Here is a 26759-nt window from a genome sequence, read left to right on the forward strand (position 1 = left end):
CCGCATACAAAGAACCAGAAATTGTACTAGATGCTGAGGACTAAAGATACTGAAGTATCTTATCTGACATCTACAACTTAAAGACTTTGAAACAGAGCATAGGCAGAGGAAGACACATCATAATTAATGATAAAAATAAAATCTTAAGTGGTATATTAATACTAGAAGTACTATCCTTGAGAAGCCCAGAAGGAAGAATAATTATCTTTCGTTTCTTTTCAGGAGTGGAATGGCTAAGTCAAGCTATTTAACACATGCATTACCTCACATACTTACCAGTTTTTTGTGGTGAAAACACTTAAAATATACTCTCACAGCAATTTTCAAGCATACGAGATATATATATATATATATACATTTTTTTTTTTTTTTTTTTTTGAGACGGAGTCTCGCTCTGTTGCCCACGCTGGAGTGCAGTGGCGTAATCTCAGCTCACTGCAAGCTCCACCTCCCAGGCTCACGCTATTCTCCTGCCTCAGCCTCCGGAGTAGCTGGGATTACAGGCGCCCGCCACCATGCCCGGCTAATTTTTTTTATTTTTTGTATTTTTAGTAGAGATGGGGTTTCACCTTGTTGGCCAGGATGGTCTCGATCTCCTGACCTCGTGGTCCACCTGCCTCAGCCTCTCAAAGTGCTGGGATTACAGGCGTGAGGCACCACGCCTGGCCTGTATACAAAGCATGGTGACATCTTGAAGCATGGGCAAGATTTCACCATGCTTTGTAAGCAACCAATAAATGTTAGCAGCTAAGCAATAGGAAAAATTTCAGGGGTAATACAATGTAAGTGGTTTACTTGGGAAAGAAAAGAAGTAGGTGTGGCTAGAAGATAGATGCCTGGGGAAAAGGGACTGAAGCCAGATTGTGAAGGTCCTTCAATGGTGCAAGAATAAAGTTCATTAGAGGATGAGCTCTTTGATGACAATCTATGTCTATTCATGTTTACATTCTCAGCCTCTAGCCTGGCACCACAGATATCTGCACAACCCAATGTGACATATTGCAGAACAGAGGTACATACTAGGAATTAAGGAGTACTATTATACTGTTGCTGCTTTATACCTGTAGTTTCTTGAACATGCTTGTGGTCTGGGGCTGGCTCCCCTTCAATTTCCATTATGTCACGAGCTACTTTTTGGAGTTTTTCCACAGGTCCTTGGTGCTCAGCCAATTCCTCCTGCAACTACTGCTTGTCCATGAAAAAAACAAACAAACAAAAAAACCATCTAAGTAAGTAATCAAAGCTGATTCTAGGAATCCGGAGCTACTGAACAGCTTTACAGAAAAATTCTAAGTTTACCCATAGCCATAAATATTAGAAGCAAGTATTTAGCACTCAGATCTCGTCCAAGGCATCCCAACTACTGCCTTTATTTTATGTAAGCATTTGCTTTATTTTGGAGTACTTTACGCCATGGAATACTAGGTCTTGACACCACAACACAGCCTGTATCCTAACTTACCTTTGTTGTTGCAAGCTGCTGCTGGAGAACTCCAGGGTCGTAGGCAACTGTATCTGAGAGGAGCTTCCCCACATTGGCCTCACAAGTCTGCATCCAGGCCTGCAGGCTGTCAGCACTGTTTTGGAATTGATGATACTGGCCTAACAGCATATTCAGGTGAGATCCTAATAGTGTACACTGTGCCAAAGAAAGGAAGGTAAGCAGACTTAAGCAAGGTCAGGCCAGAGGCAGCAGTTGCCCAAAGAAAGAGGCCTGGCTTTATTACAGAGAACTCACTGTAACTTCAGAAAAGGGTAGTGCCAGAACCCATAGATAGATGGGTAGCAATGATCTGTAAGTGTGGGTCCCCACTGTTTGCTCCATATTATCCACCTCGACCTTCTTACATATCCAGGAAAATTTAATGAGATATATGACAAGCCCCCAAAGAAATGAACAGCAGGTTGCAGACAAAGGTAGGGGTTAAGAAGTGCAAAAAGTTTTCTTTCTTGGGGATTAGAAGTGTTGGCAGAAGGCATAAGACAGGTAAGAAGAGCTGACTGGATTCTAAACTTTAGAAGAAAGAGGAAGTTCTTTAGATAGGAAGGAAGGTAAGGATATACCCTAGATGCTCTGTCCAGAAATAAAAACTGTGCAGTTGGTTTAAATTTCCTCTGTGTGCTATGTCTCTTGGGAGCCCAAGTCTGCTAGTCAGGATACAGGAAGGTGAATACTTCCACCTTCATCATCAGTGTGACATACTCCTGCCAGTGCTAGGTATTAGGTATTAGCTAGCTATCAGGCCTTTGGGCTAATACCTATGTATGTTACATTTTTTTGCATTGTCTGTGAAGACCTTCTGCCCATGGTTCAAGTATAAATCAGCTCTCCTACTGTGTCCTGCAAGCTGCTGCTGGAGAACTCCAGGGTCGTAGGCAACTGTATTTGAGAGGCACTCCAGCCTAGGCAACAAGAGCGAAACTCCATCTCAAAAAAAAACCTGGGGTTCTTATTCTGAGCCCCAGACACTACCTACACTGTGTGAGGGCTGCCATGATTGTTTCACAAAGATGCCAGGAACTGCCCCCTTACCTCTGAGTGGAGAGCAGTGTACCTTTCTGTTGCATCCTTCAACTTGTCCTTTACTAAGTTTCCAATTTCTGATGGTTCTTTGCCTTCCTTAAAACTGTTTTTCATGTCCAAGACTTTCTGTCCTGAGATAGTCACAAATCTCCAGTCTCCTTTGTGGGAAATGACATCCTCTGAGAAGCTTCCTTGCCGCTTCAGCAGGGAGGGAAGGGCCTCGGGGCTGCTGCCTCCCTTATGCATGTTCTCCAGCTCTTTCTCAGATCGTTCCAACCAGCGTTCAAACTCTCTATGATCCTGCAGAAATTTCTGCAACTCATCCTGAAGTGTCTGCACCTGCTTCAGTTCTGCCTCTGATTGGGCCAGGGAAGTAGAATATTGCTCCTTTAGCTCTCCCAGCTTTTCTTGCAGCATCTGTTGTTCCTCAGGTGTGAGATTGTGGCCATGCTGATCCAGGAAGGCCTGAGCTGACTGGGTGGCCAGAATGAAATGTTGCTGCTGGGACAGCAATTCTTGGTGACGGGCCTGGTAAAAAAAATATCCCCCCAAACAAAGGACAATCAGTAGGGAATCCACAATAATTTGAGGTATACAAGACTGGACTGCATACTCCATGTGAGGTCTGCTCACATTAAGCCTTGGTCTTTTCACCCACATTGCTGTCAAGTCATACACCTCTCTCAGTTTTGCTGCATGTCACATTTTTCCGTTAACTTCATTTTATTCAGTTCAGCCCCTTGTTTTAGGTATAGCCCTTTAATTTAGATGCTGACTCTTAAATTGTACTTATAATCTTTAAGGACCATCTACATATAAGCTAGAAGTAGGGAGAGGTCTCTATCTCTACTCAATAGACCACTTTTCCAGCTGCTCAGAAATCATCAATATCAGTCACTCTCTAAATAGTATGCCACATGCCAATCCCCTCTGAACTGACATGTATAGGACTTTATGGTTTTCAAAGAGATTTTACATGTATTATCTCATTTGCTTTGTGGCACAACCTATAATATAGGTAGACAATATAATACCCATATTAAGAATAAGTGAATACCGGCCGGGTGCAGTGGCTCACGCCTGTAATCCCAGAACTTTGGGAGGCCGAGGCAGGCGGATCATCTGAGGTCGGGAGTTCAAGACCAGCCTGACCAAACATGGTGAAATCCCATCTCTACCAAAAATACATAATTAGCTGGGTGTGATGGTGTGTGCCTGTAGTCCTAGCTACTCAGGAGGCTGAGGCAGGAGAATCACTTAAACCCAGGAGGCGGAGGTTGCAGTGAGCCAAGATCATGCCATTGCACTCCAGCCTAGGCAACAAGAGCGAAACTCCATCTCAAAAAAAAAAAAAAGAAAAAAAAAAGGATTAACTGAATACCAAAAAGACGTTATATATCTTGACTAAGGTCATGCAGTTTGTTAAGGAACAGAACTGCAACTCAAACCTGACTCTCTTAGCTAAACTATACAAATGGACAACTAATAATCATCTACATTAGTGGAAGGGTAGCTGAATAAATCATACATACGACAATATAAAAACTGCAAGTTCGGCCAGGCACGGTGGCTCATGCCTGTAATCCCAGAACTTTGGGAGGCCAAGGTGGGTAGATCACGAGGTCAAGAGATCGAGACCATGCTGGCCAACATGGTGAAACTCCGTCTCTACTAAAAATACAAAAATTAGCTGGGCATGGTGGCATGTGCCTGTAATCCCAGCTACTTGGGAGGCTGAGGCAGGAGAATTGCTTGAATTTGGGAGGCAGAGGTTGCAGTGAGCCGATATCATGCCACTGCACTCCAGCCCGGCATCGGACTGAGACTCCATCTCAAAAAAAAAAAATGCAAGTTCTTAACTGTCACTCATGTGTCCATGAAGACTGTCCCTACTAGGAAAGGCCATGGAAAATTAATTCGATAATTAGAGAGTAAACTGTATTTCTGGGTAATAATAAGTAATTGGTACTTTCTATTTGTATGTACTTTGTCTATGTGCTTATACACAGACCTTCTTTCTATTCCAACGGAATACGAGTTCTTTGAGGAGAGCTGTGAGTTTCTGTTTTGAAACACAAGATGTTCTTCCCGAGTCTAGAAGACAGTGGGAGTTGTCAGTATTCCTGACTACCTATACTGTTTATGCCACTACTTAGAGAAGGACTACTGAGCATCGTCTACTTTTAGCCTGTATCAACAGCAACCTGATCGCCTCAGCTTCCCACATCATTTCAAGAAAGCTGAGTGACTAGGAGGTTGAAGCTAGGTTTTTGAGACCAGCCTGAGCAACAACATAGCAAAACTGTCTCTTAAAAAAAAAAAAAAAAAAAAAATGAATGAGGCATGGTGAGTGCACACCTGTAGTCCTAGCTACTTGAGAGGATTACTGGAGCCCAGGACTTGAAGGTTACAGTGAGCTATGATCGTACCACTGCACTTCAGCCTGGGTGGCAAAGTGAGGCCTCATCTCTTTACAAAAGAAAAAACAGTTGGGCGCAGTGGCTCACGCCTCTAATCCCAGCACTTTGGGAGGCCAAGGCGGGTGGATCACGAGGTCAAGAGATCGAGACCATGCTGGCCAACATGGTTGAACTCCGTCTCTACTAAAAATACAAAAATTAGCTGGGCATGGTGGTGTGCGCCTGTAATCCCAGCTACTCGAAAGGCTAAGGCAGGAGAATGGCTTGAACCCGGGAGGCGGAGGTTGCAGTGAGCTGAGATTGTGCTACTGCACTCCAGCCTGGTGACAGAGTGAGACTCTGTCTCAAAACAAAACAAAAAAAAAAGTAAAAAAAAAAAAGCAGAAGGAAAAAAAAAAGAAAGCTGGAATGACAAATATATCTTGCTCAATTAGCGAAACAGGAGCAGTACTACAACTTTGTCTGTATATCACTCAGGTGTCCTCCATTCTCACCCTCCAACTCACCTACCCATAAGGCAGTTTCCTTCCTGGAAGGGAGATACCACTTGGTTAGGTTGACTGCTGCCAGCAAAAGGTGTCAGAAGCGCCCTATGACAGCAGAACCATTTTTGCTCTGTCCTCTTATAAGACTACCAGGGCTTTGGGGAACACATTATGATGGACCTTCCAAAAGCGTAATGCAAGAGGCAGAAATCCTATTAATATAAAATATGACAATGGTCCACACAGGCCACTCAACACAAGTATTCCAACTAAGCCAATATTCTTTCTACAAAGGTGCCACCACTAAAATATATGATCCATGTGTTGTAAGTGTCCTAAATATGTAATCTTCTTTCAATCACTCAATAGAATGTGCCTGTATACGCCAGTTGATGCCCTTGAAGATGGTTTACTGGGTTGACTCACTGGCTTATTTCTAATTCCTGGCATATGGCAGCTATTCAGTCATTGCTAAATGAATAAATAAATGAGTAGCAATAAACAGTAATAAGTGACTTCTGCTTTTTTGTTTTGTTTTGTTACAGAACAGGAAGCCTGTAAGAAACAGTGTGTGTTTTCAAGCCTGGCATCTAGAGGGCAATACAGACAACAAAACAATATAGAATGAGAAATGTTACAAAGTAGGAAAGGGTATAAGAGGAGCTTATAGGCTGGGCACCTGTAATCCCAGCACTTTGGGAGGTGAGCAAATCACCCGAGGTCAGGAGTTTGAGACCAGTCTGGCCAACATAGTGATACCCCATCTCTACTAAAAATACAAAACTTAGCTAGGCATGGTGGCACGTGCCTGTAAATCCTAACTACTTGGGAGGCTGATGCATAAGAATCGCTTGACTCCAGGGGATGGAGGTTGCGATGAGCCGAGATCATGCCACTGCACTCCAGCCTGGGTAACAGAGCAAGACTCTGTCTTTAAAAAAAAAAAAAAAAAAAAAAAAAAAAAAGAGAGAGAGAGAGAGAAAGAAGAGCATATGGGGGAATATATACCCTAACTTTGGTGAGTGGTGATGAATATGGGCTTCCTAGGGGAAGTGAACTCTAAGCTGAGATCTGAAGAATGAGTAAAAATTAACCAATAGCTGGGCCCCTCCCTTACTTTATGCAATGGAGAAGCAAGTAAGTTCCAAGAGCACATAAAGGCCCAGAGGAAAGTGAGAGCACAGTTTAGCCAATAAACTGAAAGGAATCAATATAAGCAGATGCTCAAGTATAAAGGAAGGTGACAGATAAGGCCAAATAAGTAGACTAGATCCCAGTGGGTAGGGGCTGAGAGGAGAGTTAACCATGTAATCTTGAGGGCAACAGGTAATCATAAAAAGGGTTAAGCAAGGACACGGCATTTTAGAACGACTCCTTAGTAGTAAGGAGAATGGACTGGAAGGTAAAAACCAAAAGGCAAGAAGACCAGTAGAAGCTACTATAATAATACCAGTGAAAGCAGACAGTGGTTCTAAACTACAATAATATCTCAATAAAGATGAAGAAGTGTAGCTGACTTTGAAAGAAATATAATTAGCATGAGATCTGATGCCTGATTTGACGTGGGAGAGTGAGAGAGAGAATGGAATCTAGGATGATGTCCAGTTCAGACAATGAAGTGGGAATAAAAGAAAGAGAATGTTTGATTGTGGGAGGAGTATCATAGGAAACAAGAGTTCCATTTTCAGGCTGATGTGCTTGTGGGCTCAAGTTGCAAATAGGCATACAGATTTATATACTGGTTTGACGCTCAGGACAGGAATCAGGGCTAGAAGGAAATGCATACACAGAATTCATTAGTGCAAATGGCAATTACAGTGTTGTGAGTAGATGAGACTGCCCAAGGAAAGTATGTTCTGAAAGATAAAAAGAGGGCCTAGGATACACCTGGAAACATCAGTATTTGAAAAGCTGGCCAGGGGAAAGTAAGAAAGATGGTCAGGGCAAAGTAGTAGTATGGAAACCAAGGGACAAAGTATTTCAGGAAGTGGCCAACAGTGTCAAAGCTGCTGAGACATCAAAGAAGACACAAACTGAGAGGTTCTCACTGGATTTAGGGGCAAGGTGATTGTGGTTACTTGCTCAGGGCAGGAGAGATTTCTCTAGCATAGTGAGGATAAGCTAACACCCTTACCTTCATCTTCTCACAGTGCTGGTCCAGTTTCTCTGGGGCTTGATTCACCCCCATGTAACCATCAGTGGTGTCCAAGGTTCCTTTCTCCAAACTAGCTCTTGAGAGCTGCTCCATTCCTGGAAGGTTGGTCAGCAGCTGTCCACCAGATGATCCTACCGAAGTTACCCAATCAAGGAGAGCATCGATTTTCTTCTTGTTCTCTGCCAGTTCCTTTGCTGCTTTACTCTGAAGTCACAGAGGTTGTCTAGTGAGAAGGCTTTACATACTCAATCATACAACCACAGGTTAAGCAATGGGGTAAAGGGGAGGAGATAATTTTATGCTAATTCTAAGACTGGGTATAAACAGTCTTTGCACATACAAAAGAGAATTCACATCTTTTAAAATCTTTTGAAAAATTACTGCCGGGCGCGGCGGCTCACGCCTGTAATCCCAGCACTTTGGGAGGCCGAGACGGGCGGATCACGAGGTCAGGAGATCGAGACCATCCTGGCTAACACGGTGAAACCCCGTCTCTACTAAAAATACAAAAACTAGCCGGGCGAGGTGGCGGGCGCCTGTATCCCGCTACTGAGCAAGAATGCTAAACCGGGAGCGGAGCGCATGAGCTGGTCGGCCAGCACTGTCCGGCGACAGAGCGGACTCGCCTCAAAAAAAAAAAAAAAAAGTTTAAAATATCTCTACATTCAGATTCTACTGCTAAAAACAAAAAAGGGAGGCCGTGCCAGGCTATTAGGCACTTGAAGCCTGGGGATCACTGTCAGAGTTGAGACCGGCCGGTCAACATGGTCGAAACCCGTCTTACTATACAAAAAATACTGGGCGTGGTGGTGCACACCTGTAGACCCAGCTACTCAGTAGGCTGAGGCACGAGTATCATTTGGACCTGGGAGGTGGAGGGACTGCAGTGAGCCAAGATCGTGCCACTGCACTCCAGCTTGGGTGACACAGCAATATTCTGTCTCAAAACAAAACAAATCTTAGGATTCAGAAATATTTTATTAAGAGATCATTTAGTCCTGCCACCTCAGCAATGCTTCACAGAATCTTTCAAGGTACACAGAAGTGCTGGACTGGCTTGGTAGGGTAAGAAATAGCACGGTCACATCCAATTACCTGGCTGCTCTTTCCTAAAGGAAAGACAAACTTCTTTCATCCTTTCCTCAACTAAACAGAACATGTAGATCTTTTTAAATTTTTTCTCTCACCTGAGGCTATAGGGAAACATTTAATTCTTCAACTTGCCTTTGAAATGCTATTTACTGGCTCTACATGTATTTTAATAAATTAAATAGGTTATGCCAAGTTATATATTTATCTATTTCAAAATTCATCTCCAGGGCCGGGCATGGTGGCTCACGCCTGTAATCCCAGCACTTCGGGAGGCCGAGGGGGGCAGATCACGAGGTCACGAGATCGAGACCATCCTGGCTAACACGGTAAAACCCCGTGTCTACTAAAAAAAATACAAAAAATAAGCCGGGCGAGGTGGCGAGCGCCTGTAGTCCCAGCTACTCGGGAGGCTGAGGCAGGAGAATGGCGTGAACCTGGGAGGCAGAGCTTGCAGTGAGCCGAGATTGCACCACTGTACTCCAGCCTGGGCGACAGAGCGAGACTGTCTCAAAAAAAAAAAAAAAAAATCATCTTCAGGTAATTTATTTTTCTTTTCCATGTTCTCTACTTTCCTCATTAGTGTCTGCATCCAAGGCTAAACAAAAGATTCAAATTCAATCCGCCAGTGTTGAGTGGGGTGCAGAAGACCATTTGAGACTTTGGCTTCTCTGTGGTTTATCCCAGTGCCACGATTCCCACTGTAACTATAGAGGCAGTTCAGGGACAACTTTTGGCTCACTAAGACTTCATAGATATTTTTCCCTAGTACTCTTAGATCACCAGTCTAGATTCATATTAAAATACAAAAAATTATCTGGGCGTGGTGGTGCACACCTGTAGACCCAGCTACTCAGGAGGCTGAGGCACGAGTATCATTTGGCAGGGCACAGTGGCTCACACCTGTAAATCCAGCACTTTGAGAGGCCGAGGGAGGAGAATCACTCGAGACCAGCCTGGTCAACATGGTAAAACCCTAAACTCTACTAAAAATACAAAATTTAGCTGGGTGTGGTGGCATGTGCCTGTAGTCCCAGCTACTCAGGAGGCTGAGGCACGAGAATCACTTGAACCGAGAAGGTAGAGGCTGCAGTGAGCTAAGATTGCACCACTGTACTCCAGTCTTGGCAACACAGCAAAACTCTGTCTCAAAAAAAAAAGCCATTTGCTTTTATCCTCCCCATAATAATACCCTTCCTCACTAAGTTCTTTCTGATATTTTTCAATGAGAGGACTGAGTATACAGATAGCAAGATGTTTTGGGGTCGGGGGAGGAATATGTACTTTTTACCAACTGTACTGACAAACTCCTTTACAAACTCCTCCTGGACGTTTCTTCTAAAAATAAAGATTCTTGTAAAAATACAGACTAGCCAGCCTGGCCAACCTGGTGAAATCCCATCTCTACTAAAAATACAAAAATTAGCTAGGCATGGTGACGGGCACCTGTAATCCCAGCTGCTTGGGAGGCTGAGGCTGAGGCAGGAGAATCACTTGAACCCGGCAGGCAGAGGTTGCAGTAAACCGAGATCATGCCACCGCACTCCAGCCTGGGTGACAGAGATTCCGTCTCAAAAAACAAAAACCAGACTAGCTCCTGAAGTAGCCCTTTCTCATGATTCTGTGCATGCTATAAGACTGTTTTCCCCTCATTGTCTTTTGTGTTGGTACCAAAATTCTTTTTTGAAAACCATCAAGTGTCATAGCAGTTTATTACCTTTTCAGTCTTCTGCTGTAAGGCAGAGGTCACTGCTTCCTCCAGCTCCTTCTGGGCCACCCGTGTCTGTTCCCAGAGCGCCTCATATTGCTCCTTAGCCTGATGAAGCTTTTCCCGAAGAGCTGTCAACTCATGTGGGCTCATCTTGGTCTGATTCTCTTCCATGAACCCCTCAATGTCCTTGACAACAACGGCAAATGAGGTGGCATGATTCTGAATGTCATCCTGTAAATCCTTAACACAAGAAAATAGGAATGGCAGAGCCTTCAACTTTCATGCTTCTAAGTCCTCTAATGGTATAAAGACTGGAGTGGCTAGGATGACATATAGTCCTGTATATAGTCCCTGACTACAATTTTTTTCAGGTTTAGGCTTAAATCAATGCAAAGAAATTTTATTTCATTTTCTAAGCAAGTATTTAGTGAAGCCAAAAAAGAAGGTTGTCCACAAACATAAGCATGAGAGATTTTTCATTTTGCAATGCATTATCCTCAAAGGGATCATTCTTTCCATAAAGAATTGTTGACAACATGATCTTAGCACAGTTGAGGCCTGATGGGCCTTTATACTCTCTTGGGTATCACTCTTTATCCTTAATGTGGCCTACAGGGTCCTGTGTGATATAGGTCCCACTTACCCCTCCAACTTCAACTTTCCCTAATTTTCCTCTTGTTCTTTGCAGTCCAATTGAACTAGCTTTCTTTCAGCTCTTGAATATGTTGTGCTCAATACCATTCCCACCTCAAGACCAATACATAAGCCTCTGCCTGGTATGTTCTCTTCCTCCTCCTACCTCTTCATGCATTAACCCCTACATATCTTTCATTTCTCAAGTTTAGGTGACAATTCTTCAAGATAATCTTTTCTGAAATTCTACTCTAGATTGGGTCTTTCTGCTATATGTTCTCATATGAGTTTTCCGTCACAGATATAACAGTTAATAATTTTATGTTCATTTTTATAATAATCTGTAAAATTTCTGTATGCCCTGCTAGACTGTGTGCTTCACAAGGCCAGGGATGATGTCTGTTTACCATTATTGCTAACCCTTAAGCACTAAATATTTGTCGAAGGAATGAAAACATCGCCAGGCATGGTGGCTCATGCCCGTTATCCTAACATTTTGAGAGGCAAAGGCCAAGGTAGGAGGATGCTTGAGCCCAGAGTTCGAGACCAGCTTTGGCAACATAGTGATACCCCATCTCTACAAAATAAATTAAAAAATGAGGACACAGTGGCTCATGACTTTGTCCCAGCCCCTGGGTAGGCTGAGGTGGGAGGATTGCCTGAGCCCAGGAGGTCGAAGCTGCAGTGAACCAAGATAATGCCACTGTACTCCAGCCTGAGCGATAGAGTGAGACTTTGTGTCAAAACTGACGGATTCACACTGACCTTCAAGTCACTTTGGTTCTTCTGCAAAGCAGAGAGATCCTGCCGGGTGGTTCTGCCTTGGTGGCCTGCCAGTGCTCTTTCTGCCTGTCCTACCCAACTGCAAAGATCCTCCAGTTGCTGGTGACAGGTATTTTGTTGTTTCTGCAGGGTCTAACTAAAATGCAAAGGGGTCAAAAAACATTCACTAACTCACATTTTACAAATACAAGAAACTCCCTGAAATGTAAAACAAGAAGGTTATATCTCAAGGATGGAAACGTTGATGGGAGACTAGAATAGGAAAAGACACAGAAGTCATATTCAGAAAGCTCCCCTCATTTGGACAGTCCATTGATCTGGGTCTATGGATTCGATAATAATCAGGATAATTATGAGAATGCTTCTAGTTCAGGTTTTGGTTTGGGGGCTCCTTCACCAGACTGCTGTTATTATCTTGGGAAATAGAGAAGAAACAGCCCAGATGCTTGAAATCCACACGATAATGGTGATGATAATAATTCAGTGGTTCTGATCAATCCCTCCACTAGAACCAGAGACTTGCTACATAATATGCAAAAGTAGAAGAATTGGAGTAGAAAGAAAAATCAAAGACCTGGATAATTCACAAGTTAATTGAGCTTCTTAATAATTGAGCTGACTTTATAAATCAAATATCTCACCAATCCAGAGACTCATTAAATAAAATGATTACATGCCAGGCATGAAGGGCTAGATTTGGCTATTTTGAGAAGGAAAGTGCCCAAGAATAGCAACTGGCTCAGTCCTTTAGGTGTCTACACTAATATCAAAGGAACAGGTAGGGCCCAAGGAGAGAGGGAATATGTTTCTGTGCCTGATCCTTTCTCTAGATTTTATCTCAGTTGTATGACATTGAAGCACCTGACTGAGCAATTGAGCATGATGTGTTCTCCTGACCATCCTTCTAAAACCATTTTCCACCAGTTTCTACCTTCTGATGGCGCTTTAGTCACCTACACTTACAAACAGGTGCCCAACTGGCCCTCTCTCCCCCTCTTTAGGACAAATAGAAGGGCTCTGGAAGAGAACTCCTAAGAGCTCTTCAGCTGTAAAACAGTATCTTCATGGGTTAGGATGGGTGCAGACTGAATCTGAAAAAAGCAAAGCAAACAACACAGAGACATACACACACATTCAGGGGAAATATTGAGAGAAGCAGAGCATTTCTGATAATAACAAGGTTAATAAGCATTGTGGAATTAATTACATGCTCAGGGAGAATGTTCACATGCACTTCTATCACCTGCTGCAGCTCAGGCATCCACCCTGAATCTGGGCTGGGTCTTGTCTTAAGGTGGCTCAGACGAATTTTACTTCATTAATTATCCAAAGGTTATATCATGCTATATAAACTCGCTCAGTTTTCGAAGGTAACCTAAGGCTTTCCATTAGTATGTCTCAATTTCAATACAGTTGAAAAAATTAGCCAGTAAAAGTGAACATATGGCACAAACTACCCTAATTCCCTTAAAGTCTGACTCAAAAGCTCAATTTTTTGCACAATATTTAATAAAGGAGCCCTTGAGACAAATTTTATGGTGATAATGACAACTCTAATATCATCTTGTTATATGCCAACTTACTATTCAAATAGCAGAAATGGCATGAACACCATTCTAGGTATTCTAAGGTTTTAATGTTATTATTTATGCAATTATGTTGAGCTGAGCTTTGCAAGAAGTGAGTTATGATGGAAGATGGTAGGATGGTCAGTTTTTTAATTGTTTGTTTGTTTTAGTATCATGCCTGCTTCTACATACTATTTTCCATGATTGAATAAGCACTGGGCACTACAGTGTGAGGAAAGGTGCAAGAAAATAATATTAATTTTTAAAGAACCAAAAATTAATACGATTCTAATAAAAATGTCCTTGTCAGCCACTTAAGGATTGTCAGGGAACCTTACTGTAAATCATTTGAAATAGATTAAATAGAATGAAACTAATTTCAGAACGCTTCTCCTCAAGAGCTCAGAGTATCTAGATGTTCTTACGAGCCCTCAAAACAATGCTAAAGGAGAAAGTAAAGTAGGGAAAGGACTAGATACATGATTTTCATTTGAAAGTCAGAGACAATGAGATACAGTGAAGGAAAAGTCTCACTAAAAGAAAACACTTGCATATGTATACACATGTCAACACATACATTCTCTCACACATACATAAAACCAAAGACATGGCAAGAAAAACAGCCAGAACAGGTGCCTCCTGGACTAGAACCATACTGGCCTGCATGACACGAAATTTCAAAACTGGTAAACCCAAGCTCCTGCAATCATGATGCACAGAGTCTGGCCAGAAAACCCAATGACAGAGGACATCCCCACAGACAAACTGAGCCCAGCTGCTGGTTCAGTCTGACCTTCACCAGGGCCTCCTGCTCCATCTGTTGAAGATGGCCCTGCAAGGCATCCACCTGAGCTGCAGTCTGTTCCAAAATTTCCTGGAAGGACCTCTGCAGTTCATTCAGAAGCCTCAGCATCTGTCGATTCTGCTGAGGGGACAAGTCCTGGGCATGTTCCGAGATAAAGAACTGAACATCAAAAGCAAGAGCATCCAGCTGAGATTTCCTTTCAGCCATGGGCTGTTTCAAATCGTAAGGTAAATGGAAAAAGGAAACAAAAAGCAAAACAAAACCATGATACTTCCATTTCTCAGTCCATGAAGAAAACCAACAGAATCAGAGAGCCTAATTTCCTGTACTCTCATAACTGGCACTAATGATTCTAGGGCCAAACTAGAATTAAAGTCTCTCTTGGCTGGGCACGGTGGCTCATGCCTGTAATCCCAGCACTTTGGGAGGCCGATGTGGGTGGATCACAAGGTCAGGAGATCGAGACCATCCTGGCTAACACGGTGAAACCCCTTCTCTACTAGAAGTACAAAAAATTAGCCAGGCGTGGTGGCAGGCGCCTGTAGTCCCAGCTACTTGGGAGGCTGAGGCAGGAGAATGGCGTGAACCCGGGAGGTGGAGCTTGCAGTAAGCCGAGATTGCGCCACTGCACTCCAGCCTGGGCGACAGAGCGAAACTCCGTCTCAAAAAAATAAAAATAAAATAAATAAATAAATTCACAGATATTTTGGATTAGCAATAGTATAATTATGCTAGCATAAATAATAGAGCTGCTTACTGCATTTGGAAATCAAGGTAGGTCCAGTAAAGGAAACTTAATTCTAATTTATGAGGAGTTTGGAGAGACTGAAAGTGAGAGAGACTTTTTTTTTCTTGAGATGGAGTCTCGCTCTGTTGCCCAGGCTGGAGTGCAGTGGCGCGATCTTGGCTTACTGCAAGCTCTGCCTCCTGGGTTCATGCCATTCTCCTGCCTCAGCCTCCCAAGTAGCTGGGACTACAGGCGCCTGCCACCACGCCTGGCTAATTTTTTGTACTTCTAGTAGAGAAGGGGTTTCACCGTGTTAGCCAGGATGGTCTCGATCTCCTGACCTTTTGATCTGCCCACCTCAGCCTCCCAAAGTGTTGGGATTACAGGTGTGAGCCACTGCACTCGGTCTTTTTTTTTTTGAAACAGAGTCTTGCTCTGTTGCCCAGGCTGGAGTGCAGTGGTACAATCTCGGCTCATTGCAACCTCTGCCTCACTGGTTCAAGCAATTCTTATGCCTCCACCTTCTGAGTAGCTGGGCCTACAGGTGTGCACCACCACGCCCAGCTAATTTTTTGTATTTTAGTAGAGACAGGGTTTTGCCATGTTGGCCAGGCTTGTCTTGAACTCCTGGCCTCAAGTGATCCGCCCTCCTTGGCCTCCCAAAGTGCTGAGATTACAGGCGTGAGTCACCGCGCCTGGCCATAAATTTTTTCAAAAAGTTTTGGAAAATATAACATGAATTTCTGATCTGAGATGTATCTAATTGTACTTTCTTAGGTTCAAATATCTATTTGTATCCATCCAGCAATGAGTTACTGGTAGGCCAGTACTGAGAAAATACATAATTTTGTTTGTGATTTGCTAAAATTTTCGTTTTTTGAGACAGGATCTTGCTGTCACCCAGGCTGGAGTGCAGTGATGCATACAAAGCTCACTGCAGCCTGGACCTCCCAGGCTCAAGCAATCCTCTCACCTCAGCCTTCTAAGTAGCTGGGACCACAGGTGTGCACCACCATGCCCAGCTAATTTTTAAAATTATCTGTAGACATGGTGTCTCACTACATTGCCCAGGCTGGTCTTGAACTGCTGGGCTCAAGCGATCCTTCTACTCAGGCTCCCAAAGTGCTGGGATTACAGGCATGAGCCACCACACCCAGCCTAAATTTTCATTTTTTGAGTAAATGATGCTGTTCATACTATTTTTAAAACTGTGAAAGATTACACTCAGACTTTGTGTTATAGTTGTATTTTTCCCTTAAAGTAGTAAAAACTATCCAAACACTAAAATCATCTATTTTCAGACTATTAAAAGCAAGTAATCTTCCCACAAACATTCAGTGATTATCAGTTATGTTATACTGGATCTCCATCACTTTGAAACTGAGAGTACATCAACTGAGAGTAGTCAATCCTGCAAAGCAGGCAGAAACGACTTCTTGAATATTTATCATAATGTTACAGTAGGTAGTTAGGCAGATATGAGCAGGGCATGAGAGGCCCTGCCCACCTCCACATCACCTGATGGTCACCTCCAAGAATGTCAGGTGACCATCAAGTGATGGTCAGGTGGTTGTTCAACCATCTCTCTAAAATAATAATTGGTTGTAGTCGGCAACAGAGAAAGGCATGCTCTTAATAGATAGAAAACATGTAAAGCTGGTGATTAGCAGCTTCCCGATAAGATCTCAGGAGCTGGGCAAGTGGGCTCAAGCTTGCACACTAAGAGGCAAAGTGGCGGTGTTTAAATCGGTATATGAACTACTTCTAGGAACGCTCGACTGGTAAGGGAAAAATGCCTCAAGTGAGCACGTATACAACTTCAGGCCGGGCGCGGTGGCTCAAGCCTGTAATCCCAGCACTTTGGGAGGCCGAGACGGGCGGATCACGAGGTCAGCAGATCGAGACCATCCTGGCTAACCCTGTGAAACCCCGTCTCTACTAAAAAAAATACAAAAAAAACTAGCCGGGCGAGGTGGCGGGCACCTGTAGTCCCAGCTACTCGGGAGGCTGAGGCAGGAGAATGGCGTAAACCCGGGAGGCGGAGCTTGCAGTGAGCTGAGATCCGGCCACTGCACTCCAGCCTGGGCGACAGAGCGAGACTCCGTCTCAAAAAAAAAAAAAAAAAAAAAAAAACAACAACAACAACAACAACTTCAGTAAACACACTGCGCGTGCGACCCCTCCCAAGTGCTGGCAGGTCACTGCACATGCAGACAGCCCACCCCAAGGGAAGAACCAGGGGAGGAAAAACATAATCCCTTGAAGCATGCCAACATATAAAACACCAAGTTAAAGGACAGACAACACACTTGGATCTCTCAAGTTGCCCGTTTGGCCCTCTTCCAAGTGTACTTTACTTCCTTTCATTCCTGCTCTAAACGTTTGGTTTTTATTTTAAGACACAGTCGCACTCTGTCATCCAGGCTGGAGTCCAGTGGCATGATCTCAGCTCACTGCAATCTCTACCTCCTGGGTTCAAGCGATTCTCCTGCCTCAGGCTCTCAAGTAACTGGGATTACAGGCGCCTGCCACCATGCCCAGTTAATTTTGTATTTTGTTTTCAGTAGAGACGGGGTTTCACCATGTTGGCTAGGCTGCTCTTGAAATCCTAAACTTCAGGTGATCCTCCCACCTTGGCCTCCCAAAGTGTTGGGATTATAGGCATGAGCCACCACGCTCGGCCCTAAAACTTTTTTTTTTTTTGAGATGGAGTTTTTTTTGACACGGAATTGCCCTCTTGTTGCCCAGGTTGGAGTGCAATGGTGCAATCTCAGCTCACCACAACCTCTGCCTTCCGGGTTCAAGAGATTCTCCTGCCTCAGCCTCATGAGTAGCTGAGATAACAGGCGTGTGCCACCACGCCCGGCTAATTTTTTTTTTTTTTCTTTTTTTTTTTTTTTGAGACGGAGTCTTGCTCTGTCGCCCAGGCTGGAGTGCAGTGGCACAATCTCGGCTCACTGCAAGCTCCACCTTCTGGGTTCACACCATTCTCCTGCCTCAGCCTCCCAAGTAGCTGGGACTACAGGCGCCTGCCAACACACCCGGCTAATTTTTTGTATTTTTAGTAGAGATGGGGTTTCACCGTGTTAGCCAGGATGGTCTTGATTTCCTGACCTCGTGATCCGCCTGCCTTGGCCTCCTAAAGTGCTGGGATCACAGGCGTGAGCCACCGTGCCCAGCCCTAAAACTTTTAAATAAACTTTCACTCCTGCTCTACAACTCGCCTCAGTCTCTCCCTCTGCCTTATGCCCCTTGGTCAAATTCTTTCGCGTGAGGAGGCAAGAACCGAGCTATTGCAGACTCACATGAATTTGCCGCTGCTAACAATAAGACAAAGCTTCCTTCCTCTGTGAACATAATAATTTAGGAAACTATCACTGGGAAAACAAGGCTCAGACTGTTCTCTGCCAACAAGAGGATTCGTATGTTATAACTAGGGGAGGGCACCAATGTATGAGATGCTCTATGTCTCTATGTTTTTATATCTCATACTATGTCATGGGAATTTTTTTCATGCTTGCCTCTTTGTAATATCTTAGCAAACAGATAAAGCCTGAATAAAGTCTGAAACTCTCTCCCTCAGTGATGTCTTTGGATAAAGGGTATAAAAAAAGGAGGCCGGTCAACTCTTACGTGATAAAGAGGGATGACATTGTGTACAAGGTTGATCATGGACAAACTTTTATGTCTGCTTCTCTTAAGACTGGGGAAGAGGGAGAAGATAGAACAGAAGAAGGGGTCATTTCTAGTTCTGTTTTGACGTTCTAAAAAGTTGAAGGAGAGGGATCTCTCTCTATAGCAGAGGATTGATAAACCACTGTAATACCTGATACAATCTTAAATAGAACAAAAAAAGAGAACAATATTTGGGAGAAAACTCTCTGGTTCACATGTATCTCATGTCCTAACTTTTCTCTCATTGACTAATAAAAAGAATCAATTAATCTGGGGCTTAAGAAGAAGAAAAGCATCTCTCTAGAGCAGGGGGGTCAACAAACTATGGCCCCCAAGCAAAATCTGGCCTGTCACATGTTTTTGTAAATAGTTTTATTGGAACATAGCCATAGCCATTTGTTTATGTACTATCTATGGCTGCTTTAATTTTGCGTGATTGCAACAGAAATAGGCCTTTTGCATATGGTTCATAAAGCCTATAATATTTATTATCTGGCCCTTTATTTAAAAAGTTTGCTGGCCAGACGCTGTGGCCAGACGCTGTGGCTAGACGCTGTGGCTCACGCCTGTAATCCCAGCACTTTGGGAGGCCAAGGTGGGTAGATTGACTGAGGTCAGGAGTTTGAGACCACTCTGGGCAACATGGTGAAACCCCGTCTCTATTGAAAATACAAAAAAAATTTAGCCAGGCACGATGGTGTGTGCCTGTAATCCCAGCTACTTGGGAGGCTGATGCAGGGGAATGGAGGTTGCAGTGAGCCGAGATCGCACCACTGCACTCCAGCTTCAGTGACAGAGCAAGACTCCGTCTCAAAAAAAAAAAAAAAAAAAAAAAAAGTTTGCCAACCCATGCTCTAAATAACCAATCAAAAATTCTCCTGAGTTTAGCCACGGTGGAAAGCACTGCAGCGATTTCACAGGAACTTAGAAATACCATCTGACCTAGCAATCCCATTATTGGGTATACATCCAAAGGAATATAAATCATTCTATCATAAAGACACATGTACGTGTATGTTCCGTATAGCACTATTCACAATAGCAAAGATATGGAATCAACCTAAATGCCCATCAATGGTAGACTGGATAAAGAAAATGTGGACACCACATTTTATGGAATACTATCCAGCCATACAAAAGAATGCGATCATATCCTTTAAAGCAATATGGATGGAGCTGGAGGCCATTATCCTAAGCAAACTAACACAGGAACAGAAAGCCAAATATAGCATGTTCTCACTTATAAGTGGAAGCTAAACAAGAATACATGGATACTAGGAGGTGAACAGCAGATACTGGGGCCTACTTGAGAGTGAGGTGGTGGGAGGAGAGACAGGATCAGAAAAAATACCTATTGGGTACTGTGCTTATTACCCAGGTGATAAAATTATCTGTATAGCAAATCCCCATGACATGCAGTTTACCTATATAACAAACCTGCACATGTACAAACAACAACAAAAAGATCCCCTGAAACTGGTATATGTGTGTGTATGTAGGATTGGATCTTGGTCAAAAGAGAAACAAAGGATGGATCCTAGATGCTCATTTAGAAAGAGAAGATGAGACTGATAATAACAGGTCATTCTGTAGACGGTATCTCAGAGAACAGCTGAAGGGAGAAATGATCATAATCACTGAAGCTCCAGGGATATGATCTTTTTTTTTTTTTAAACGGAGTTTCATTCTTGTTGCCCAGGCTGGAGTGCAATGGTGTGATCTCGGCTCACTGCAACCTCCGCTTCCCAGGTTCAAGCGATTCTCCTGCCTCAGCCTCCCAAGTAGCTGGGATTACAGGCACCTGCCACCCCGCCCGCCTAATTTTTTTGAATTTTTAGTAGAGACGGGGTTTCACCATGTTGGCCAGGCTGGTCTTGAACTCCTGACCTCAGGTGATCCACCTGCCTTGGCCTCCCAAAGTGCTGGTATTACAGGTGTGAACTGCCACACCCAGCCAGGGATATGATAATTTAAAAACCTAAACATAGCTGACTTTCTTGGAAATTTATCTTTCTAAGAAAGATAAATGGCCAGGTGCAGTGGCTCACACCTGTAATTCCAGCACTTTGGGAGGCCGAGGTGGGCAGATCACCTGAGGTCCGGAGTTTGAGACCAGCCTGGCCAACATGATGAAATCCCATCTCCACTAAAAAGTACAAAAATGAGCCAGGCGTGGAGGTAGGTACCTATAGTCCCAGCTACTCAGGAGGCTGAGGCAAGAGAATCACTTGAACCCGAGAGGCGGCGGTTAGAGTGAGCTGGGAACGTGCCACTGCACTCCAGCTTGGGCGACACAGCAAGACTCCATCTCAAAAAGAAAGATAAATATGGATACTGGTTTGCCTAGCAGGAAAATAAAATTGATACAACTCAAAGGACAAGGAAAACATGCTTGAGAATGGGTGGAGAGCTTACCTCATATTGTCGGAGACAGCGGTTCAGGCTGTCAACATCTGTTTCACTGTTAGATGCCTTGCTGTTCAAAATAAGAATGGTATTGACAACCCAGGCTCTCAGATCTTGAAGTCTGCCTTCTAGCTGTGTGTGCTGATTTAACACTTTAAGAAATAAATGGCAAATCACATTATGAAAATCTCCCAGCCACCCAGACTTTGTGAGCTTTTATGAATAAAAGCAAAATGCTACCTTTTCTATTTCCACAGCATTCTGGAAGTGGAGTAACCTGGAATTCCAAGTGCCACTCACAGAACTGAGAGACTTCTGAAGATTCTTGGCATCTTTCTCTAGAGCCTTCAACAGTGGAGCAGGAACTTCTTGAGGTTGGCTGATGATAATTTGATTCACACACTCTAATTCCTGACTGACCAAGGTGGTCAGATCCTTTAACTCCCTGTCTAATACCTGAGGGAATAAAGTGGAGTTACCTATAAAAGCAAGACTAGTTTGAAACCCTCTGGGAATGAGCTGTGAATACATTTCTCTCTTACCCCATGTCTACACACATTTTAGGGCTTAGAAAATGTTTTTATGTACTTTCATTAATTTACTTGGTTCTCGCAATCACTAATTCATGAGGTAGGCAAGGTAGACGTTATTGTTCTGGATTTACAGAAGAGATGTCTCATTGCTTTAAAAAAATGTGAACAGTGTCCAAGGTCACCCAGCTGGTAAGCAGTACAGCCAGGATTTGGATTCAGGTTTTCTGACTCAGTGCAGTGTACTCCCTCCACTGTAACTTACTGCCTCTCTGAGAGTGTCATTATGCCTTTCTCCAAGGAGCAACTGTGCAGAATTAATGTGCTACAAAATAAACCCAAAGGATGACTCTTCCACTCTAAATTCCAGGGTCATGGAACCAAAGAACACAAAGCTATCCCCAACCAGCTTTCCCACTCATCTAGTCTGTCATTTTCTGGTCCTCAACACAGAAGCCAGAAATAAGCTGTGGAAGAACTTGATATAGTTCTTTGGTGCATCATCCTCAGCCCCGGTTCAGCCATCCTACCCAAGGCCACACACTAGATATTGAGAGAACCAGCAAACCACTACAATCTGTCTTCATTGTGACTCCAATCCTATGACAACTCTTAACCTCCAATTTCAGTGAAATAGCCACTCTTCCTCCCTCTCAAGGCTGTCTTTCTATGTTTTTAGGGGACTGGTTCTATCAGTTACCACTTCCTCTCTCTTCTAACTTCAAGTTCTCTTTTTCAATTGGTTCTTTCTCCTCAGTCCAAAACCCATTCGAAACATTCCTTTCAATCCATCTCCTTCAAGTAGTGTCCCACCTCATTCCTTGCCTGTACCTAAGACTTCTGGAAAGAATGACCTATATTAATTGTTTCCACCTTCCAACCTCCCATTTATTCCAGTTGCAAGTTAGTTTATATCCCATCGCTCCACTGAAATTGTTCAAAATCACCAATAACTTTCAGGAGCTGAATCTCCCCTTTAGTCCTCATTGTACTCAATCTCCCTGCGGCAGTTGCTAGGACTGACTCCTTCTCCTTTGGTTTCTGTGAGATGAGTGTTTCCAGGTGTTCTTCAGAGATCTCCAGTTAGATTTTTCCAATCTATTTTATTTTTTGTCCTTTAAATGGTAGTACTTTCTAATATACTTTTCTTTCTTTCTTTTTTTTTCTGTTTTTGAGACAGAGTCTCACTCTGTCGCCCAGGCTGGAGTGCAGTGGTGCGATCTCCGCTCACTGCAAGCTCCGCCGCCTCCTGGGTTAACGCCATTCTCCTGCCTCAGTCTCCCTTTCTAGGGAGGCTGGGACTACAGGCACCCGCCACCACGCCTGGCTAATTTTTTTGTATTTTCAGTAGAGACGGGGTTTCACCATGTTCACCAGGATGGTCTCGATCTCCTGATCTCGTGATCTGCCCGCCTCGACCTCCCAAAGTGCTGGGATTACAGGTGTGAGCCACCGCACCCGGCCCTTTCTTTTTTTTTAAGACAGGGTCTTACTCCATCTCCCAGCCTGGAGTGCAGTGGTGCATTCATAGCTCAATGAAACCTCAAACTCCTGGGCTTAGGCAAATCTTCCTGCCTCAGCTTCCTGAGTGGCTGGGACTAGGGTGTACACCACCAGGCTTGGCTAATTTCTTACTATGTTGCCCAGGATGGTCTCTAACTCCTGAGCTCAAGCAATCCTCTTGTCTTGGCCTACCAAAGTGCTGGGATTATAGACATGAGCCACTGTGACTGGCCCTGAGTATGTTTTTCTTCCTAAATAGTCTCTATTTTGTCCAAGTTTCTTTTTCTTTGTTTTAGCCTCTCCTTTTGTAACAGAAGCTTTCCGGATGCTCAAGTGGACAGTAATGCCCTAAAAAGCTGACTACAAACTCTACTGGCTGTAGTCTTCACTGAGGGTGATGGAGTTGGGCCATACAGTTGGGAAACCACTTATATCAGTACCATTAGGTCCTTCTCCTTGGGCTGGTCAAACCATAGCGGGAGCAAGGATATAGCTCAAAATTCAGTATGTATGTGAACTTCCAGTTAATCCTACTGATTTTTGTATGGAATATTTACCTTCAATAAATGGCTGCTCTCCCTAGTCAAGAGACACTCTGAATTACTTTCCTCAGAGGATGAACATCCAGTCTTCTGTTAGTGCACGGCATGAGCAGTTGCCAGGCTATGTGAAGTAAGTTGAAAATCTAAAGGTCTAATTGCTTCTTAAACAGACGTTAAACCAATTAGAAGCCTGTTTGCATATCCATTTTCATCTCTTTCTGGTGCTCCCAATTTTTGAGGTTTTGGGGAGTTCTGTAGTGTAAATCAGGTTGTTCCTTAGCTTCCTCCACTGTAAGTTGAGGATCTGGTTTACTCTAGCTTGCTAAGGTAGTTACCTCCTCATCCACCTGCTTTCTAAATTCTAAAACTTTACTGCTGTTTTCTCCTTTCTTACTCTTTTCTTTATGAATTTACGAGCTTAAAACACAAAAACCCTTTTTCCTGATGTGTTAGTATAGTTTTAGGAAGTAAGAGAGATTAACTTATATATCTAATCTACTGTTTTAAGCCTCCAACATTTCTTGCTTGAATTACTGCAATAGTTTCATAACCAATCACTCTGCCTTTGAATTTACTTAAATCAATCCAAAACCACACAGATAACAACTGGTAGGGCCGGGTGTGGTGGCTCATGCCTGTAATCCTAGCACTTTGGGAGGCCGAGGGAGGTGGCTTGCCCGAGCTCAGGACTTCGAAATCAGCCTGGGCAACTGGTGAAACCCCAACTCTACTTAAAAAAAAAAAAAAATTAGCTAGACATGGTGGCGGGTACCTGTAGTCCCAGCTATTCGGGAGGCTGAGGCAGGAGAATTGCTTGAACCTGGGAGGCAGAGGTTGCAGTGAGCCGAGATCACGCTACTGCACTGCAGCCTGGGCGATGGAGCAAGGCTCCATCTCAAAAAAAACAATTGGTAGTAATTACATTCATAGCCAAATCCAAGGTCTGTTAAAGTCTATCCTTTATAAATCTTATCCAATCTATCCAAATGTGGCCCATCCCATAATTATCTGACAAGGGTCTGACTGAGATTGTTTACCCTAGAATAGAGTGCAAGCAGGTCCTAGTAAGTCTTGAAATCTTCAAGGAAGATGGAGGCAGCTATCTTGAAGCTGATGTCTGTGGTGGAAGTCTCTGGGAACCTACCTTGGCCTGACACAGCAGATCCTGTAGTTCTGCCAGGTTTAGCTCCAAAGGCTGAATCTGTCTGGTCCTCACTTCAATGTTCCGTAACAGAGACAGATAGGATACTAGCTTTTCATCATGTTCTAAACAGAGTTGCCGGGTAAATACATTCTGTGGAGCCAAAAAGAAAACTGACTCAGTTCTGACATTCTCCTGTAAGTCAGCTTTAGAAGCAGGCAGGGTTTTTTGTTAGACAAATAGAAGCAATTTTTACTGCATGTAGAGTAGGATAAAATAAAACATTTTGTTTAAGTCATTTCAAATCAATAGACAAAGGTGATTTTACTAATTTCCTTAGAGAGCAGAAGCTCAGAGCTATCAATCTACAAGCATCATTTTACCAAAATTTCCAAAAGTTATTCCGATTTTAGGTAGCATCATCCTAGTATTTCTATTAGCTTGTTTCTATTTAAAACCCTTGCAGATTTCAGAAAGACATTCAGAGCCAATGCCTAATTTTTCAACAACTTTGTTGCAAACAGATGACGATAAACTAAGTTATATCTTAGAGAATCATCTAGTGCCTTAAAATGTATATAGGTATACAATTATACATATGTAAACTCTGTACCCAGTTAAGAATTTTAGCATTAAACTAATTATATCTTTAGGGGAAAAAAAAAAGCACACCACTTACTTGAGTTGCTCTGAAGGGCTCTGGGTTTAAACCTCCATTTCCCTTTCCTCCAAGTGCAGTCATGAAGGGAGTTTGTTCAATGCCAGGGCTTTCTCTGAGCTTTTCCTGTAGTGTCTTCTCTGTCTTCACTGTAGAGCATACTGTTAGGGACACTGTCTTTTCTTCACTGGTCTCTGAAACAGTAGGACTAATGATGGCATTCTGTTGCCCTGTATTCTCTTTCTGAGACACTCCTTTGAATAGTTTCTCTGGAAGAAAGGATCCCAAGACTCTAGAACCTCTCTGAGTCACTATGTCCTCAATGGATCCTGCTTGTAGACCTGTAACGTTAGGGTTTGCCATTTCTAGAAATTTCTCTCCAGTTATTTCCTGTGTTGCTATTTCAGATTTGAGAGTTCCACAAAGTTTATCATCACTTTTGCTGCCCTGATGATGAAGGTCTGTCTGAGAATTCTAGATAACTGACTTCTTTTGAATCTGGTCTAGAAACAGTAATTTCTTCCAATTTAAGACCTCTTGCTGGGTCAAAGGATACTTCTTGGTATAACTTTTCTTTACATTCATTAGATGAGGAAATGAGATGTTTGGTTTCCTTGGTTTTAGAAGTAACACAGGAATCTTGATGATAGTTGGTCTCCTGTCCGGTGGTTCCTTGGAAAGGCTTGTCTGTTTTGGAAATTTGGGATGAGCCTGTCACTTGGGCTTTTCCATCTGATTCCTGGTAGTGCAATCCTTCAGGTCTTGGCATCATAGAAGGGAATGGTTCACTCTGGGCCCCACAAGTAATTTCTTGAGATAAGTTTTCTTCTGGTTTTAAAGTCAAGCAGAGACTTAAATTGTTTACTTTTCCTTCACTGGCCTGTTTAGAGCTGAAGAGTGTTAAAGCATCTAGATGTTTTACAGAAATTGTTTGAGGTACCACTTGGGAAGAAGAGTCTTCAATTTTAAAAATAACAGAAAATCCCTTTTCTATATCAGCTTCTTTCCCTTTTTCACTTGAGGTCATTTCCCTAGGTTGGCTCTTTATATGGGAGTCATGCTCATCTCTAATGGCAGTTTCCTGATATAACTTTTCTTCAGAAAGAAATGCTGATTTGCATGTTCTGATGCTTTCTTCTACAATCACCTCCCTCTTCTCTCTCTTACTTTTCACCCCAGCATTCATTGGTTGCTGCAAAACCTGCTCACTCGGCAATTTGCCTGATGTTTCACAATATGTTTCTTGTACTTCCAAAATCACTTCCCCTCGATTTTCTCTTATTTCTTCAGAATCTAGACATGAGGGAGACTGCTTCATATGAAAAATAATTTCTATTTTTGTCACTGCTTTTTTCTGCTCTTCATTTGTATCATTTCCCATGTTATTTCTAGCCATTTCTTTGA

General features: G+C 43.1%; 1 protein-coding gene across 1 annotated transcript in view; it reads right to left on the minus strand.

Annotated features, from left to right (window-relative positions):
- Window positions 1-26759, minus strand: part of LOC104653785 (microtubule-actin cross-linking factor 1, isoforms 1/2/3/5-like) — an 86078-nt gene that overhangs the window by 10465 nt on the left and 48854 nt on the right. Inside the window, 14 exon segments of the mRNA XM_030940156.1 lie at window positions 1062-1185; window positions 1463-1639; window positions 2534-3052; window positions 7564-7655; window positions 7658-7725; window positions 7727-7788; window positions 10391-10624; window positions 11783-11932; window positions 14162-14395; window positions 20991-21133; window positions 21212-21437; window positions 24701-24850; window positions 25377-25806; window positions 25808-26759. Of these exon segments, the coding sequence (XP_030796016.1) occupies window positions 1062-1185; window positions 1463-1639; window positions 2534-3052; window positions 7564-7655; window positions 7658-7725; window positions 7727-7788; window positions 10391-10624; window positions 11783-11932; window positions 14162-14395; window positions 20991-21133; window positions 21212-21437; window positions 24701-24850; window positions 25377-25806; window positions 25808-26759 (3561 nt within the window).

Source organism: Rhinopithecus roxellana, chromosome 11, assembly GCF_007565055.1.
Source record: "Rhinopithecus roxellana isolate Shanxi Qingling chromosome 11, ASM756505v1, whole genome shotgun sequence".
Classification (NCBI taxonomy): Eukaryota; Metazoa; Chordata; class Mammalia; order Primates; family Cercopithecidae; genus Rhinopithecus; species Rhinopithecus roxellana.